The following is a 17,323-nucleotide window of genomic DNA, read 5'->3' on the forward strand; positions in this document are numbered from 1 at the left end:
CTGCAGCTACAGTACCCACACTGCCCCCTGTGTGCAGAGCCCAGCACAGCAGCCTGCAGCTACAGTACCCACACTGCCCCCTGTGTGCAGAGCCCAGCACAGCAGGCAGCGTATTTAAAGCTACAGTTATGCAACTTTCCCCTTGAAAGCAGGGAGTGTATCGTTAGTCCCACTCTCCTCTCCTTCATTGTCATGCTTGCTGTGAAAATGCACACTGCAGATGTGAGTTCTGTTTGCAGAATTGACAGTTTCAATAAACAATGAGACATTCACTAAAATAATGAAAGTGTAAAGTGCTAAAGGAGGAGAGGCTCAACTTTGTGAGCAGGAGCAAAGCATAGAAGCACTCTCCAAATTCTAAAATATAAGTTTAAAAGTCTGGGATCAGGCTGGACAACTTCAGACTAATGCTGCCTTCCAGACAACTGGGACCTTCGGATTTTCTGGCCTCCTATTAGGAAAAGTGCGCTGGAACGGCACTCAAAGTGGGAGCTCCCACTTGAAAACTGGGAGAAAAAAATCTACCCCCACTAGGCTGGGAACCAGTTGTCTGACGTCACACAACAATGGCCGCAACATGGAGTATGTAGTCCAAAGTATTAAGTGCCTTAATAAAATGTATAATAGAGTCTGTTACATTATGTGTCATTGCTGCTCCTCATTTTCATTTAAATATGTAAGGATGGTGCTCTACTCGTTGTTAAGCTGTCTTGCTATTTGCTAAACAAAAAAAAGTTTGTCTCGGTCCGCCATGTTTCTTGGTTGCGTTTTGCCTTTGTGCTCTGGAATGCTTTGAAGGTGGGGGGTGGGACTTTTCCACTGGGAAACACCCACGTCCCAGGTGTCTGGAAGGCAGCATAAGCTGTAGCGTTGTTCCAGGCAGAAGGGGAACGCCTTTTTACCTTTCTCAGTACGGACCGAGGGGATGGAGTAGGTGATGAAGTCCTGTGTATGCAGGCTGTAGCTGGACTGTTTGCCAGGTAGATAGTTGGATAAGTAATGAGGCAGCAGGCCTAGTATGGATTTGTAAATGAAAATGTACCAGCAGTGATGGGTTCGGCGGATGGAAAGAGATGGCCAGTTGACTAGTGAGTACAGAACACAGTGGTGAGTAAGGGCCAGTGTTGGGGGTAACTCATTACAAAAGTAACATATTACATGTAATATATTACTTTTAGCAGTAACTCAGTAATATAACTTATTATGTCATGCATATGTGTATATATTATATACTTTATTTATTTTGTTTGTACAACCGGATGTTATGTTATGATTATGTTTATATATAATTTGGTGTCTTGTAATCCCATGTGGGATGGGCCAGAAATGGCATGACACAGAAATAAAAACTATCTATCTATCTATCTATCTATTACTTATAGGATTTCAGTAATATTATACCAGTTACTTTGTCATGTAACTCAAGTTACAAATTGAGTTACATTTTTTTTTAAATCAAAGCACATATTTAAAAAAGATACAATCATTTCCTAATCAAACTGTGTGGTTTCATCTAAATAACCACTATAGATGACAATAACAAAGGAAAAGGATCACATTTAGAATTTTGGATTGTTTACACTGATTTCAAGGCGGTTGAAATAATTTTTCAGGATGGTCCGGGGCAGTGATGTCATTCTGCTGCTGCTGTTATTTTGGTGAAAGTAATGCAAAAGTAGTGTAATAAGTAACGAGTTACTCTACACAGACAGTAATATTGTAAAGTAACTTATTACTTTCAAATGAAAGTAACTAGTAATATGTAGTATATTACATTTTGAAAGTAACTTGCCCAACACTGGTAAGGGCTTTACAGCCGGTAACAAAATGCAGCGCGTCATGGTAAGCTGCATCCAGGAGATGGAGACAGCTAGCCACCATCATCCAGAAGAGGCAGGAAGGTGGCAGCAACCAAACGTTTACTAGGAACAAATGAGAAGCAGGATTTATTCCTGAAGAAGAAACTTAGCTTCAGTTTTAATTTCATAATTTAATTTCATAATGCCCCCCCTTTCTCTCTCCCTTCTCTCTCCCCCCTCTCTTGCTCTCTCGCCTCTTTCTCTCTCACTCCCCCTCTCTCTGTCTCTCTCTCTCCCACCTCTCTACCCCTCCCCCTCTCTCTCTCTCTCTCTCTCTCTGTCTCTCTCTCCCTACCTTCCCCCCTCCCTCCAGGAGCCCCGGTGTTGTTCGGAGTTGCGTCGTGCCTTCCAGCAGAGTCTGGTGTACTGGCAGCACCCCTCCTTGCCCTGGCTCTCTCTGTTCCCCCGGATCAACGCCGAGAGGAGCTTCACCGGGAAGAGCGCCCCCCTGGGCTCAAGATACAGGACTGCAGCAGAGCCTCATGAGCGAGTGGTGAGATGAGGGGGTTCGCCTGGTTTCTGAAGGCAATGCCGGGATGCTTTGGATCGCGGCTGCTGATGGTGTTATTTTCTGTTGGTCTCTCGTCTCTACAGGTGGCTCAGTCTGTCATCTCTCTACAGCCTCCTGATGTTTTCTGTTGGTCTCCTCTCTACAGGTCGCTCAGTCTGTCATCTCTCTACAGCCTCCTGATGTTTTCTGTTGGTCTCCTCTCTACATGTCGCTCAGTCTGTCATCTCTCTACAGCCTCCTGATATTTTCTGTTGGTCTCCTCTCTACAGGTGGCTCAGTCTGTCATCTCTCTACAGCCTCCTGTTGTTTTCTGTTGGTCTCCTCTCTACAGGTCGCTCAGTCTGTCATCTCTCTACAGCCTCCTGATGTTTTCTGTTGGTCTCCTCTCTACAGGTGGCTCAGTCTGTCATCTCTCTACAGCCTCCTGTTGTTTTCTGTTGGTCTCCTCTCTACAGGTCGCTCAGTCTGTCATCTCTCTACAGCCTCCTGTTGTTTTCTGTTGGTCTCCTCTCTACAGGTCGCTCAGTCTGTCATCTCTCTACAGCCTCCTGTTGTTTTCTGTTGGTCTCCTCTCTACAGGTCGCTCAGTCTGTCATCTCTCTACAACCTCCTGACTGTGTCCATATTTCTACCTCTGCTCCTATCAGGTAGGATTGTGTGTGTGTGTGTGTGTGTGTGTGTGTGTGTGTGTGTGTGTGTGTGTGTGTGTGTGTGTGTGTGTGTGTGTGTGTGTGTGTGTGTGTGTGTGTGTGTGTGTGTGTGTGTGTGTGTGTGTGTGTGTGTGTGTGTGTGTGTGTGTGTGTGTGTGTGTGTGTGTGTGTTTTATGAGAGAGAGATTTAGCATCTAATGTAAGCCAGATCTGATGTTTTCATACCTCAGGTTATCTGCTGGTTCTGAAAAAGTGCGCTTTCACACCAGCATCATTTGGTCCGGACTTTCGGCCTTTTCAATTTGTTCTGAACCAACATCACAGGTGTGAACCCTCCCCCGGACAAAGCCAAACCTTGGTCCGACGGAAAGAGGACATCTTTTGGATGGGTTCTGACTTTCGGACCAATTACAAGGAGGTTGTTCCCAACTACAAAAAGCAAAGCACATGGGAAGAGACCAATTGTTTTATTCAGATATCAGTCTGGTGATTTGCCAAGCAGCACTTATAAAACCACACCGTGCGCCAAACAGATCTTGCGTGTTAGTGCGGGTCGGACCAGACTCAGCACGTAGTCGAACGTACACCGGGACATGCGAAAATGACGCTTCCATTCCACGTCGTCAAAATTGTTCAGAGCATCTTCCCAAAATAAATTCCCTCCTGGTCTCTCTCGCTTCCAGACGGCTCTAGTCTCACGCTAGCCTAGGTAAACCCAGCCCCCACGTGACCTGCTCTCTCAGTTCCCAGTCACTAGCATAGTGACTGAGAACAGGTCTGAGAGCAGGTCACGTGGGGGATGGGTTTACCCAGGCTAGTCTCACGCAGCAGCGCAGAGGTACTTAACACTGTCATCATCTGTCCCCGGTTTAGTCTATCTTCATATTCTGCACGATGTTTAGCGAAGAAGACTGCGAACATGAATCTGTTTCTGTTCGCACGTATATCCCTTTCCATCTTCGCCTTCATTTGTCTGCGTCGCTGTCTACGTTTGAGGAAAAAGCGCGTCAGCAATATTATCAAAAGAGTGGACGCCGGGCTCCATGTTTGTTTGTTTTTTCTGACTGCCTTGCAGCACAGTTTATACGTCATGACCCCAGGCCACTCTCCTCCGCCCCCCGCCCGCTCCACAGTGCCGCCCCGCCCCCCAACATACAGGCTATTTGACGACTATATTCACACATGCGAGCGCTCAGGTGTGAAGGGAAATTCCGGGAAATGGCCGATATTGATTTACAGGTAATTTTCCTGTACGCATGTGTGAAAACGGCTTTAGTGTGTTGAATGTAAGCCGAAGTGAAAAGTCTCCCCTAACAATGAATAAAAAACCCTTTCTTGTTCTATCAGGCTTGTGTTGTAGCCGACAAGGACGGCGACATTAAACTGTCAGATTTTTGAATGGAGTTTGGCGTAGAATGATCTCAATGCAAGTGAGAATGCAACATGTCGTCAGCACTACTAGCTTGTAGGGGTGGGGGGGGAAATCAATACACCATAGTATCTGTGTTGACTGTTCTCACCTGCTTAACGGCCCTATGGCCAGATCAGTTGGAGCTTAAAGGGAGCGCAGAACTGAAGACAAATATTCAAATATCGAACGTGTTTCGCGTCCGAATCGCACGGAAACAGGGCACCGCACTCCGTCGGGTCACCATCAGCGCACCCCCCGAGTTTCAAGTCGATCCAACCAACGGTTCTGTTTTTCTTTTTTCTTTTTTGCAAAAGCTTCATAGTTCAACGAAAATATTTGATGCTTTAAATCTAAAATGGTTCATGGATTACATTCTAATCTAACACACCTATCAATTTAAAAGTCAAGCACGTGGAAACAATTAAGCTTAGCCCAAAATCACAAATCAGAATGAGGGGGTCCCCGGTATATTTTCTATCTTGTAAGGGCTCCTTGGCTGAAAAACATTTGAGAACCTCTGATTTAGAATCCTCTCTGGCTGCTCTGTGTGTGTAGGTGTGATGTGATGGAGCGCGGGCGCACCAACACGCTCGCTCCGCACCCGGAGGGGGGTGCACTCGCCTTAAGCGTCTGGCATACTCTTCGCGCACGTGCTGGAGGCGGGGCTCCGCGGAGGACGCGTGCACTCTGCGCGGGCCAAAACAGAACATAGTCAGTGCGCAGCTCGCTCCGAAACGCCAGGGGGCGGTACGAACAAAATCTCGCGGAGAAGCGTTGAAGGAGGATGAGGAAGCAAGGTGCCTGTGGTAGTTTATCAGCGGAGATCTGCTTTGATTGAGTCCTTACCGTCCTCATCGTCGTAAAGTCGCCTTCGAAGCATGACGTTCGATTATAACAAACTAGTTGTGTGGCTTAGCCTTCCCAAATCTGTAAAGTAATTAAATTACCTTTTGAGACTAGTAACTGTAACTAATTACTCATTTTCAGTAACTTGCCCAACACTGCACATAACTAACTGGAGCTGTGCTTCTCTAAATCAAACTGAATGATATAGACAGTGGACTTGTGTTGTGATGTTGTGTTGGAGACATCGTGAAGCTACAGGAAGTCACTGTGGTTTCTGCCAGCAGCTTCCTGTCATCACAGGTGGGCCTATCAGAGAAAAAGACATATGAAGCTGATGAGGAGATAAGAGATGGGGCGTAAACAACACATACATATAGACTGACAGAGACATGGACAAACAGTGGACTGACAGAGACTTTAACAAACAGTGGACTGACAGAGACATGGACAAACAGTGGACTGACAGAGACATGAACAAACAGTGGACTGGACAGAGACATGAACAAACAGTGGACTGACAGAGACATGGACAAACAGTGGACTGACAGAGACATGAACAAACAGTGGACTGACAGAGACATGGACAAACAGTGGACTGATAGAGACATGGACAAACAGTGGACTGGACAGAGACATGGACAAACAGTGGACTGACAGAGACATGGACAAACAGTGGACTGACAGAGACATGAACAAACAGTGGACTGATAGAGACATGGACAAACAGTGGACTGACAGAGACATGGACAAACAGTGGACTGACAGAGACATGGACAAACAGTGGACTGACAGAGACATGAACAAACAGTGGACTGACAGAGACTTGAACAAACAGTGGACTGACAGAGACATGGACAAACAGTGGACTGACAGAGACATGGACAAACAGTGGACTGACAGAGACATGAACAAACAGTGGACTGACAGAGACTTGAACAAACAGTGGACTGACAGAGACATGGACAAACAGTGGACTGACAGAGACATGGACAAACAGTGGACTGACAGAGACATGGACAAACAGTGGACTGACAGAGACATGGACAAACAGTGGACTGACAGAGACATGAACAAACAGTGGACTGACAGAGACATGAACAAACAGTGGACTGACAGAGACATGGACAAACAGTGGACTGACAGAGACATGGACAAACAGTGGACTGACAGAGACATGGACAAACAGTGGACTGACAGAGACATGAACAATGAGACAATGACATGGGAAAATACATAATTTCATCTTGATAGTATTATGATGATCTTTTCTCCTCAGGACTCCAGGCTGAAGAAAGACACAAGTCAACAGGTAAATAGAGAAAAGACAGAGAAGCAGGTTGTCTGATTTGAGTTGATTTTTATGCCTCCGCCGGCGATAGCCAGGCCGGAGGCATTATGGATCCGGGTTGTCCGTCCGTCCGTACGTACGTACGTACGGCTGTCCGTACGTCCGTACGATGTTTGTTAACGCGATATCTGAGGAACGGCTGGACGGAATTTCATCAGATTCGCCTTAAACATTCACTTAGGCTCAAGGATGATCTGATTAGATTTTGGTGGTCAAAGGTCAAAGGTCAAGGTCACTGTGACCTCTCGAACGTCATTTTCAAGCTTGTTAACGCGATATCTGAGGAACGCTTGGACGGAATTTCATCAGATTCGCCTTAAACATTCACTTAGGCTCAAGGATGATCTGATTAGATTTTGGTGGTCAAAGGTCAAAGGTCAAGGTCACTGTGACCTCTCGAACGCCATTTTCAAGCTTGTTAACGCGATATCTGAGGAACGCTTGGACGGAATTTCATCAGATTCGCCTTAAACATTCACTTAGGCTCAAGGATGATCTGATTAGATTTTGGTGGTCAAAGGTCAAAGGTCAAGGTCACTGTGACCTCTCGAACGCCATTTTCAAGCTTGTTAACGCGATATCTCAGGAATGCCTTGACGGAATTTAATCAAACTTGTCTCAAACATCGACTTGGACTCAAGGATGAACTGATTAGATTTTGGTGGTCAAAGGTCAAGGTCACTGTGACCTCTTGAACGCCATTTTCAAGCTTGTTAACGCGATATCTCAGGAATGCCTTGACGGAATTTAATCAAACTTGTCTCAAACATCGACTTGGACTCAAGGATGAACTGATTACATTTTGGTGGTCAAAAGTCCAAGGTCAAGGTCACTATGACCTCTCAAACGCCATTTCCAGCTTGTTAACGCGATATCTCACGAATGCCTTGACGGAATTTCATTAAATTTGCCTCAAACATCGCCTTAGACTCAAGGATGATCTGATTAGATTTTGGTGGTCAAAGGTCAAAGGTCAAGGTGAGCTCTCGAGCGCCATTTTCAAGCTTGTTAACGCGATATCTCAGGAATGCCTTGACGGAATTTAATCAAACTTGTCTCAAACATCGACTTGGACTCAAGGATGAACTGATTACATTTTGGTGGTCAAAGTTCAAGGTCACTGTGACCTCTCACACACCCAATTTCCAAGCTCTGTAACGCAACATCACCGGAGCGCCTTGACGGAATCTCTTCCAATTTGCCTCAAATGGCGATTTGGACTCCAGAATGAACTCATGGCGGAGGCATAAGTCCGCGTTGCGGTCGTTCTAGTTTTGCTGGCAGACCATTCTTTCTGTGTTAATTGGTTTATTCATGGTAACACTCGACACTCAGTCAGCATCAAGTTGCATGTAAACAGCTTAACCTGAATAAGATCTGGTGTATGGCCGTTATCCAATAGTCGGGTTACTCTGCGTGTAAATGTAGCCACTGTTTTTGCCAGTCGAAGCTCCACAGTTAGGGTGCTCCAAAGCATAGCTGCTTTGGGGAGTCAGTGGTGGTGGTGATAGGGATGGGGATCAAGACCTGGTGTCGATAAGTATCGATCAATAATTTCTCAAACCCCAAAAATCAGTCCTGTCTGAGCTTATCGATAGTGCTAGCGAGACTAGCGGGTCCTATAACGTAACATGTCTCAAGAGAGGAGAGTCATCTCATTTAAATCAAGTCACTGGTGCACAAACATACAGTACATCAATTGTCATATATATATATATATATATATATATATATATATATATATATATAGTCCTTCCCCAGGGTTACAAACGATCTGGTCTCAGTAGAACACAGTGACAACATACCATTTCCCTCAGAGACAGGACAGACCTGGTGGGAAATGACACAAAGTTAAAGTTTTATACATTGTGACTCTGGCAAAATATTTCAAACTAAGTACCCCCACAAAGATGAGGAGTTTGTTGGTGTTGTGTCAGGATATGAGTGCAAACATTTGAATCGAAGGATGAATTATATACTTGTACTGTATGTATTAACCTCAAACAAGTAAAGATTAGACCGCCTTTATTCATTGGCGTTGTATCCTTCGCAGACGGTAGGAAGAAGTACAAGGTTCAGTTTGAAGACATAGAGGAAGGGCACAAGCCGAAGAAACGGGTCTCCGGAAACCATCTTGCCAACGACAAGACCCCGGCGGTGGACCGGCTGTGCATCGGTGCTCGTGTGGCGGCCAAGTACAAAGACCAGGCCCATTTCTGCCCCGGTGTCCTGGGAGAACTCCCCAATAGAAAGAACAAAATGAGGTGTGTGTGTGTATTTATGTGTTTCAGACAGTGAGCATGCTTATCTCTAGGTGTGTGTGTGTGTGTGTGTGTGTGTGTGTGTGTGTGTGTGTGTGTGTGTGTGTGTGTGTGTGTGTGTTTAATTAATGCATCACAATTTCTCAGATAAAATGCAGTTAGATTGATTCAGTAAAGATATGGTTTGATGCCAAATTTATTTTCTAGGTTCCTGGTGTTCTATGACGATAACGCCCCCTTCTACGTTTCCTTGCCTAGTCTTCGCCTGGTGTTGCGACCACGTAAGTTAGTCTGCAGAATACACACTTTCGACACATCGACTGTTCTTGCTCTTCCTCCTCTGCTTCATCCATTCATCTGCCCTGAAACTGACACTCATCTGCATCCTAAGTCTACAGAAAAGACTCCATATCAACCACAATTATGACACAAGTCAGGGTGGACGGACCAAGGCAGCAGGATTCATACAGAAGTTGAGTGACTATGGCAAAATATGAGGACAGATTTTGTAACATTTTCATAGAACATTTTAGCGTGTCCGCTGCCTCCACAGAGGTTTAAGAGGAATCCGTTTTCAATGTGCCCTACTGTACCTTGGGGATCCACTGTTGCCACCAACACCTCCAGTAATCTGTATTAATATCTCAAGTACACATAATGAAATAATATTACCTATGTCTAACCTTTGCGTTTTCACAGTATTCTGTTTTACAGTCAAGTCAATGGGGAACACACAATGGTGGGATTTCTTCTAAAGGTGACGAGAGTGCTAAGTGTCTAAGCCAGGGGTTTTTCAAAGTGTGTGCAGAGTGAGCCTCCCTGCAGCTCCTCTCTCTTTCTCTCCTCGCCTGCTCGTACGCCCCGGACAATAATATTCATGTATAGAGCCGGTGAGTGGAGCAAGTACCGCGTCTCTCCAGCTGCCTAGTAGGGGTGTCACAATATATCGTCCCACGAAATTTCGCGATAGTAAAACGTCACGATATGTATCGTTGAGATGAAATCTCATATCGCGTTTTTTTTTTTTTTTCTTTTTTTTTTTTTTTTTCAAAAATAGACTAAGAAACGTCTTTGTTTGTTGAAGTTCAATGTGTGGAAAGTAGTTCAGTTGAACAAGTCTCTGAAGAGACACATGAGAAGTTATACAGGAGAGAAACCATTCAATTGAGTTTCTGGCAAAACTGTTTACTTGACAGGAAAAACTGAAGATGCATAAAAAATAGACTAAGAAAATTCTTGTTGTTTGAGTTTGAAGAAAAACTGAAGATGCATAATGAGAATTTATACTGCTGAGAAACCTTTTAGTTCAAAGTAAATCTAAGTGACGGTGTACAGTAACTCATTCTATTTCAAGATAAGCCTTATATCCAATCTCATGTTTTTTCTAGTTGTTACTGTAATAACAATTTCCCACAACAGCATGTTTTGTATTTGTGCATTTCAAATAAAATACTACTTTTCCAGTCATATATTGTCATTATTCAAGTTTAAAAAAAATATTGTTAAAATCGTATCGTATCGTATCGTTATCGTGAACCCAGTATCGTGATACGTATCGTATCGTGAACTGAGTGTATCGTGACACCCCTACCTGGGTCGTTTCGAGAGTCGCTCTATTGGCTAAACTGATCGGCTTGGTAACTTTTAGACCGGAGAAAAAGACAGTCATTTGTGGATATTGGTGGCTTTTTTGGCCAATCTAAGAGGCCATTTACACCTGGCGCTAACATGCGTTTTCTGTGATCAGATTGCAATCAGATTGTGTTTTATCACTTGAAATGCCAGGTGTAAACACCCCCAAAACGCATTGAAGAAGGATTGCAATCTGATTGGCCAAACCACCTCCGGAGGTGGTCAGAGATGCATTGTGTACACATTGAACACAAGTGTAAATGCAATGTGTCCTCTCAATCTGGATACAGCAACTTTATGCGGATTGAGAGGACAACCATTTCTGCAATCTGATTGCAATCAGATTGCAGAAAATGCATGTTAACGCCAGGTGTAAATGGAATCAGGCTGAAGTGATCAAATACAATCTGATTGCAATCTGATGGCAGAAAACGCTTGTTAACACCAGGTGTAAATGGCCTGTAAAAGGGGCTTTACTTAAGGATGGGATAGTGAAAATAAATGGTCCCCTTTTTTGCTAGGGACCTCCTGGTACCCCCCGCAAGGACCCCACGTTGAGAACCACTGCTTTAAGTGACATAGGGTAGGGGGGTAGGATAGGCTCAGTGGGATAATGTCAATGTAAAATGTCCAGGCAAAGTCCTTTAAAGTGACATTTAATGGGGGGGTGTAGGATAGTGTTCGTGGGATAATGTCCATGTAAAATGTATGTCCATGTGCATTTGGACACTTTAATCCAAAGCGACCCACAGCACTCCTCTTGAGTGTTTACATTTTAAGCATGGGTCGCCCCAGTTGGAATCAAACATCAGATGTTCATATGTGCACTAACAGGACATTCCAGTGAGTAAAGCCCTTGTGTCTCTCTCTTGTCTGTGGCAGTGAAAGACGTATGCGAGGACATTCCAGAGGGCCTCTGCACAGGACCTTCGTTCAGGAGTATCTGAATGCCTCTCACGCAGTACATGGTCAAACAGAGCGCCAACGTGGAGTTCAATGGGATCCAGAGGACGGTTGTGGTGAAGGGTATCGACTGCAGCTTGGTCGAGGTTGAATTTCAGGTCAGAGCCTTCAAACAGCGCTGTTAAAGGATCAGTTCACCCAATAATGAAAACGGCTTCATTAATATAATATAATACTAGACGGGTTGATCATCTTCACCTTCCTTTTTTACAAAAGGAAACATGGCCAGTACTCCCTCAGACATTGTGTACAGATATGGAACACCAAAGTCCACATTATTAAGGGTTTGGTATCTTTAGAAAATTTGAAAAGGAAATTGTCGTCACATTTAATTCATTTCTTGTTATAGGTCTATGTTTCTTTTTTTTCCCCCCAATATTGTTTTCCATGTATTTATTTTGTTGTCTACTGATTGGTTAGTTGTCTCAGGGGAGGCCCATTGTATAAGCATATGGCTTCTTGGCCTCTCCTGTCACATTTCTTTCGCCTTTATTATTGTCTGGATTTTATGTAGTTTTGTAACTTTTGTATGTGAAAAAAAAAAAAATTTATGGAGTTTCACTGCAAAACACTGTTGCAGAATTCTCCTAAACAGATTAAGTGAATGGTGACCAACTTTCAAACATTGAAAAAGCCTCCATACTGCCATAATCCAAGTCCTGAGAAGCCCCGAGATGCCACGTTCACTTGATTTTACACCCTGTTTTAGCCCAAATCTTCACTGAGCTGCTGTCTCCCGCATTCTTCCCTCCCTCCTCCTTCCTATGGCTACAGTGAAGATCTCAGCTAAAAACAGGCTGTCATTGACCTCTTCTCAAGTCAACCTGGCATCTCACTATGCAGCCATTTCCCCCCCTGTTGTTTTTTTGTTTGAAAGTTGGTTACCATCCATTTCAATTGTTTAGGAGAATGCTGCAACGGTGTTTTGCTGTGAAAATCCAGGACTGTTGTTTGTGTTTGTGTTTGTGGGGGGGGGGGGGGGGGGGGGGGTTGGTTGAATTTCACTCATCCTTCGATCTGCATGGGGTGAGTAGATATAGATAATGACTGAATTTTCATTTTTGGGTGAACTTATCCCATTGATGCCTGATGCAGCATTTGTGCACACACAAATGAGGGATATACACACAAATGCTGCATCAGGTATCAATGGGTTAACCTGTTGACAGTATTATTTATTTCCACTTATGACACGTGATCTTTTCCTGTTCTTGTTGTTTTTATTGCTGTAATTTAAAAGCTCTGTGTGTGTGTGTGTGTGTGTGTGTGTGTGTGTGTGTGTGTGTGTGTGTGTGTGTGTGTGTGTGTGTGTGTGTGTGTGTGTGTGTGTGTGCGTGCGTGCGTGCGTGCGTGCGCGCGTGCGTGTCATACTCAGGATGATCACCATACGGAGATGGTCTACCGAGGTTCCAATCGCCTGGAGCACATAAGCGGTATGAAGAAACATGCATTGAAGGAGGACAAGGACAAAGCTGCCTCCAGGCACACAGGTAAATCATAATCTATTTCAGGAAAATAATCATCTGTCTTGGGTTGATGATTATTTTTCTTTGGCCATGACTTGGGTTTGGAAAAAGATATAAAAGCATCATAATCACTTTGAACTGCTGCCCTCGGGCAGACGCTACAGAGCGATGAGGGCACGAACGAGCCGGTTCAGAAACAGTTTATTTCCAAGAGCCATAGCTGCGCTCAACATGCCCTAACACAGTTATCATAGATACTCTGTGCCTAATGTATAAGAATGTGCAATATGCTAAAAGTATAGCGACCGCCCTCAGTTATCTTAGATATACTGTGCCTTAATAGAATGCTCAAAAAATGTGCACACAGAACCAAGTAAATTGTCGATGCCTTAATGTATATAGGACTGTGAAATATGCTAAGTGGAATGACCGTCTCGAATGTATAGCGTGTACAGGAGTGTACACGAAACAAACTTGAAACTAGACACTTTTACTTTTTTTACTTTTTTCACTTTTTATTACCTCATACTTTTACACACTGAACACTTTTATCCTTATTACCTTGTTACTTTAATACCTTATCTTTATTACGTTGACTTATTGTATTGTCTTGTCTAACGCACCTAGGGGATAGCTTCAATTTCGTTGTTCTTAACTTGTTTTTGTAACAGTGACAAATAAAGCTCATTCATAATCAGCTGGAGGTGATGGATTTGTAGAGGAACATTACCTGAAACAAATGCAGTCCGATATATCTCACAATTATTTTCATGTTTATTTTTTGTGTGTTTGTTTGTTTGTTTTTACCAAGGGGCAACCTCCGGTGCTGAAAAATGAAGCCAATGCAGAAGTGCCTTAAACCTGCATTCTTTCTAGTGGCCAGCAGTGCCACTGCCTGCAAAAAAGAAGTCGGATTGTCATCAGAACAGTCCACTAACCAATGGGTGATCTTATGGCGGCTACGTCCATATTTTTGTACTCCCTTTATGATTCATAATGTGTCTCTTTCTATCCACCTTATTTTTGAATGCCCCACTGTAAAAAATAATTGTGCGTACAAGGTCCGGTTTAACGTGACTCATTGTTGCAGCTTGCCATTTTCTAATGTATTCTACTTGATTTGAAAATATGGCCACCTACACTCAGTCCCTTGTACCCTGGCTGAATTGAACATAACTTGGCCAATAAGTATGTAACATACCAAATAAAACAACCCGTAATATCTTAATTTTATGTAGAATGCAGAGGACATGTAACTGTTAAGTTAAACTCGCGTTCCAGGAATATTGTATTTACTGCGCTGCTCTAAAATAACGTTAGTGGCGCGAGGCTCAGAGAGCCTGTTCGTCCTAGAAGCCACTCGCTTTGCACCAGAAGACAATCGATTTGGGGGTGGAACACGCCAGGATTGGCCAACGCCAACGCCAGTGCCCAGAACTGTCGAATCAAATCATCGACAGAGATGCTATGGCCCGCCTCCCAGTATTCTCAGTGTGCAGAGATAGATAGAACGTTAGAAATATAGCCAACCACGTTCGTTATAAACAACTAACCAATGCTGATGGGTCCGTATGGAAACGGTTGTGCCCGAAATGGTTAAAAGTTATATCAATTTGGTCATTCAGTGGCGTTTTACTGCCATGTAACATCACTAACTAACTAGCGGCTAATATTAGCCACGATTACCCATGAATCAATGCACTGCGCTCTTAAAGGGATATTTATCGACGAGATTTTTGCCAAGCTGGACCTGATTAGTGATTTGCTCCGTTCGCCCAGACGGGTGTCAAGCTGTCAGCAACAAGGCTGGGAGGATCACACCGGAAGAAGCACCCATCAGCTAGATCAGGCAAAAATGGCCGCCAAAAATAAGGTGGATAGCATGTGTTCTGTTTTTATTATAATGCACCGTGTAAGTCTGTTTTGAAAGTTGTATAAAATAAAAAGTTATAAGCTATAAAAAAGTTTATCTCGCACATCTGTCTGTATATGTATTCCTATTCCCATTTTCTTGGCCACTGTCTGCCTGGCTGACAACTTTCACATTTTGTATGGGTACCGGCAGAGGTCCCAAGCAGACGGTGGGGTTGGATATTTTAATTAGGTCATTATGGCTGATTAAATTACCACAAATGGCTAATTAGTGATAGCACTACCCACAGCAGCCAGGAGGTCACATAGACACACGCACACACATAGAAACATTAACTGGGATCAGAAAGTGTGTGCCTGGGGTGAACAAGAGGATGGCTGCTCGTGGCACCGGCATCATAATGCATAATTTATTACAGTTGAGACATCAAGTCCAATCGCCACCTTGAATTTGTCAAATGTAATTGTAACAAACTAGGCATCTTGCGCGCTTGCGTGCTCTCGATGCCTGGGCTCGGCCGCTGTGCGGCCTCACCCGTAGCTCGTCCTCGCCTGTCCCAGCAGCTGTTCTGCCCTTGGGGTCAGTAGCTCCCCTGGTCCATGAAGTTTGCTTTTTCTCAGCAGGAGTCCTTTTCTCAGGAGTTTGAGTTGATTCTTCTATAAATGGGTCACGGTTATAGGATTCTAAGTGCCCTGGAAAGTGTAAATGCAATTTTTTGCTGTATTTTACTACTTAGTCACTCAGCTGTTAATATTGACCATACATGTGTTACTTTTAATGCATTGTGTGCAAATAATTTGTAGTGAACAAATAGACAATTTTGACTAATAAATTCATTAGACATCAGTTACATGCCTGTTACGCATTGTTTCCTCTTAATTATGTTGCTGCTGTACAAAACATTTCTGTGCTGTAATAAAACAAAGACAAAAACTAAAACTACCTTTGTTTTGTTTGTGCACCAAGTTGTATTTGACCTCTGAACTGAGAAGCAGGAGTTTACAAGTAGCACATGAAGGCTAGCCTGGGTGAACCCAGCCTTCAATATGACACCACAGGCTATGCCTGTAACGTAGGTTTCTTCGTGACTGATAGCACATAGAGGTCACGTGGAGGCTGGGTTTACCCAGGCTACCTGAAGGCAGTATAACATATATATATATATAAGACAGCTGGTTATTTTTGTGTTTATTGGACTATCATTTAGTTTTTATATTTCTGAATCAACTTCTGACTCAGTGCATAATTGTATAATATTTGTAATATTGATTTAGAAATTACAAACTCATGCAGTATATAGTAAGTTAGTAACAGCCTTATTTCAGAGGATATGTATTGCAGGTCTGTCATGAGGAAGACTAATCCAGCTTTGGTTATTGACCTTTTGGTTAAATGCGAATCAAGGACCGCTTTTGGTTAAAAACAACTGAGGAAAATGTAAAATGCTTTTTAGGTTAAGATGGTTTAATTGATGTCCTTTTATTGTCATCCAGTATAGACACAATGTTTTGTGAAGCTTCATACTGTGATTGGTCCTTGTATCTAGAAGCATATGGTTAAGGTGGATTGGTTCCTAAATAATTGGGTCCAGCTCCCAACTGTGTTATCTGCCTTTGTGTATATATTATCAAATGGAACCTGTATAGTTAAAATGCTCTGAAACGCACAAGGGGTTTTTCTATTGTGATGTGAGCCAAATAAACAAGTGAAATGTTACTACTGGCGCCCTAGTCTGGGCACCTTCCACCCCGCTTTTTGTCATGGGGGCGTAAACCCCGGACCCAGAATTAACACCGGATGGCAATGCGCCTAACAACGTCTTTGTTGCCGTTAGCTTGACGCGGTGATGTTACCTAAACTAGAGTCTGATCAAAACAAAGCTAGCGTTACATAAAACAAAACGTTTATGCAATATGGCATCTCCGCCACCACCGCCTGACACACCGGTCAAAACGGTGAAAGAGGATTCTGATACTTGGGTCAAATTGTCAAGTTAACGTGAAAGTTGACGAGCTAGAAACGCTGCCATCCGGTCTAGGGCGGGCTCTAGGCGGGAACCAGTAGGGTGACAAAATCAATTGTGGGCGGGAGCCAGGCTCTTTCTCGCCGAGAAGAGCCTGGTGACGCGAGGTTACTGGCGCCCAGGTTCTCTCATCTCGGCCACTCCCCTCCCCATCATCTGCAGACAGCCAGACACAGGAAAAAGTGAAAGCGCGTCAGATAAAAGTAAGTTTATATTTTTGTCTACTTGCTGCCACAGAAATGTGTACGTTCGTCAAAACAGTGTTTTATAAGGTTGTTATTATAACGGATGGCGTTAGTTTTAAGTTGTATAACTGACAAGTGGAATTAGCCTTATAATTCGCCTATTTTCACTCGTTGAACATGCAAAGTCGGGCTTCATAAAAGACAGCCCAAGCAGTGTCACCTCGACGCGGTTTTCAGGCCCCTACTTGGCCTGGAGGACATGTCTACCAGGTGTCCACCCGCAATGCCGACCTTA

At 43.7% G+C, this 17,323-nt stretch overlaps 1 protein-coding gene across 1 annotated transcript; it reads left to right on the forward strand.

Annotated features, from left to right (window-relative positions):
* Window positions 1–2,341: 2,341 nt before the first annotated feature.
* Window positions 2,342–15,601, forward strand: LOC310792440 (histone-lysine N-methyltransferase SETDB1-B-like; the record flags this gene model as incomplete). Its single annotated transcript, XM_083654131.1, has 8 exons — window positions 2,342–2,352; window positions 2,950–3,017; window positions 6,554–6,586; window positions 8,679–8,889; window positions 9,094–9,167; window positions 11,401–11,579; window positions 12,857–12,971; window positions 13,759–15,601. 6 exons carry the CDS (start codon window positions 2,342–2,344, stop codon window positions 11,463–11,465), a joined length of 462 nt encoding a protein of 153 aa, XP_083510257.1. The 3' UTR covers window positions 11,466–11,579; window positions 12,857–12,971; window positions 13,759–15,601.
* Window positions 15,602–17,323: the final 1,722 nt, after the last annotated feature.

The sequence above is a fragment of the Poromitra crassiceps genome, assembly GCF_964638095.1.
Source record: "Poromitra crassiceps genome assembly, chromosome: 18".
NCBI lineage: Eukaryota > Metazoa > Chordata > Actinopteri > Beryciformes > Melamphaidae > Poromitra > Poromitra crassiceps.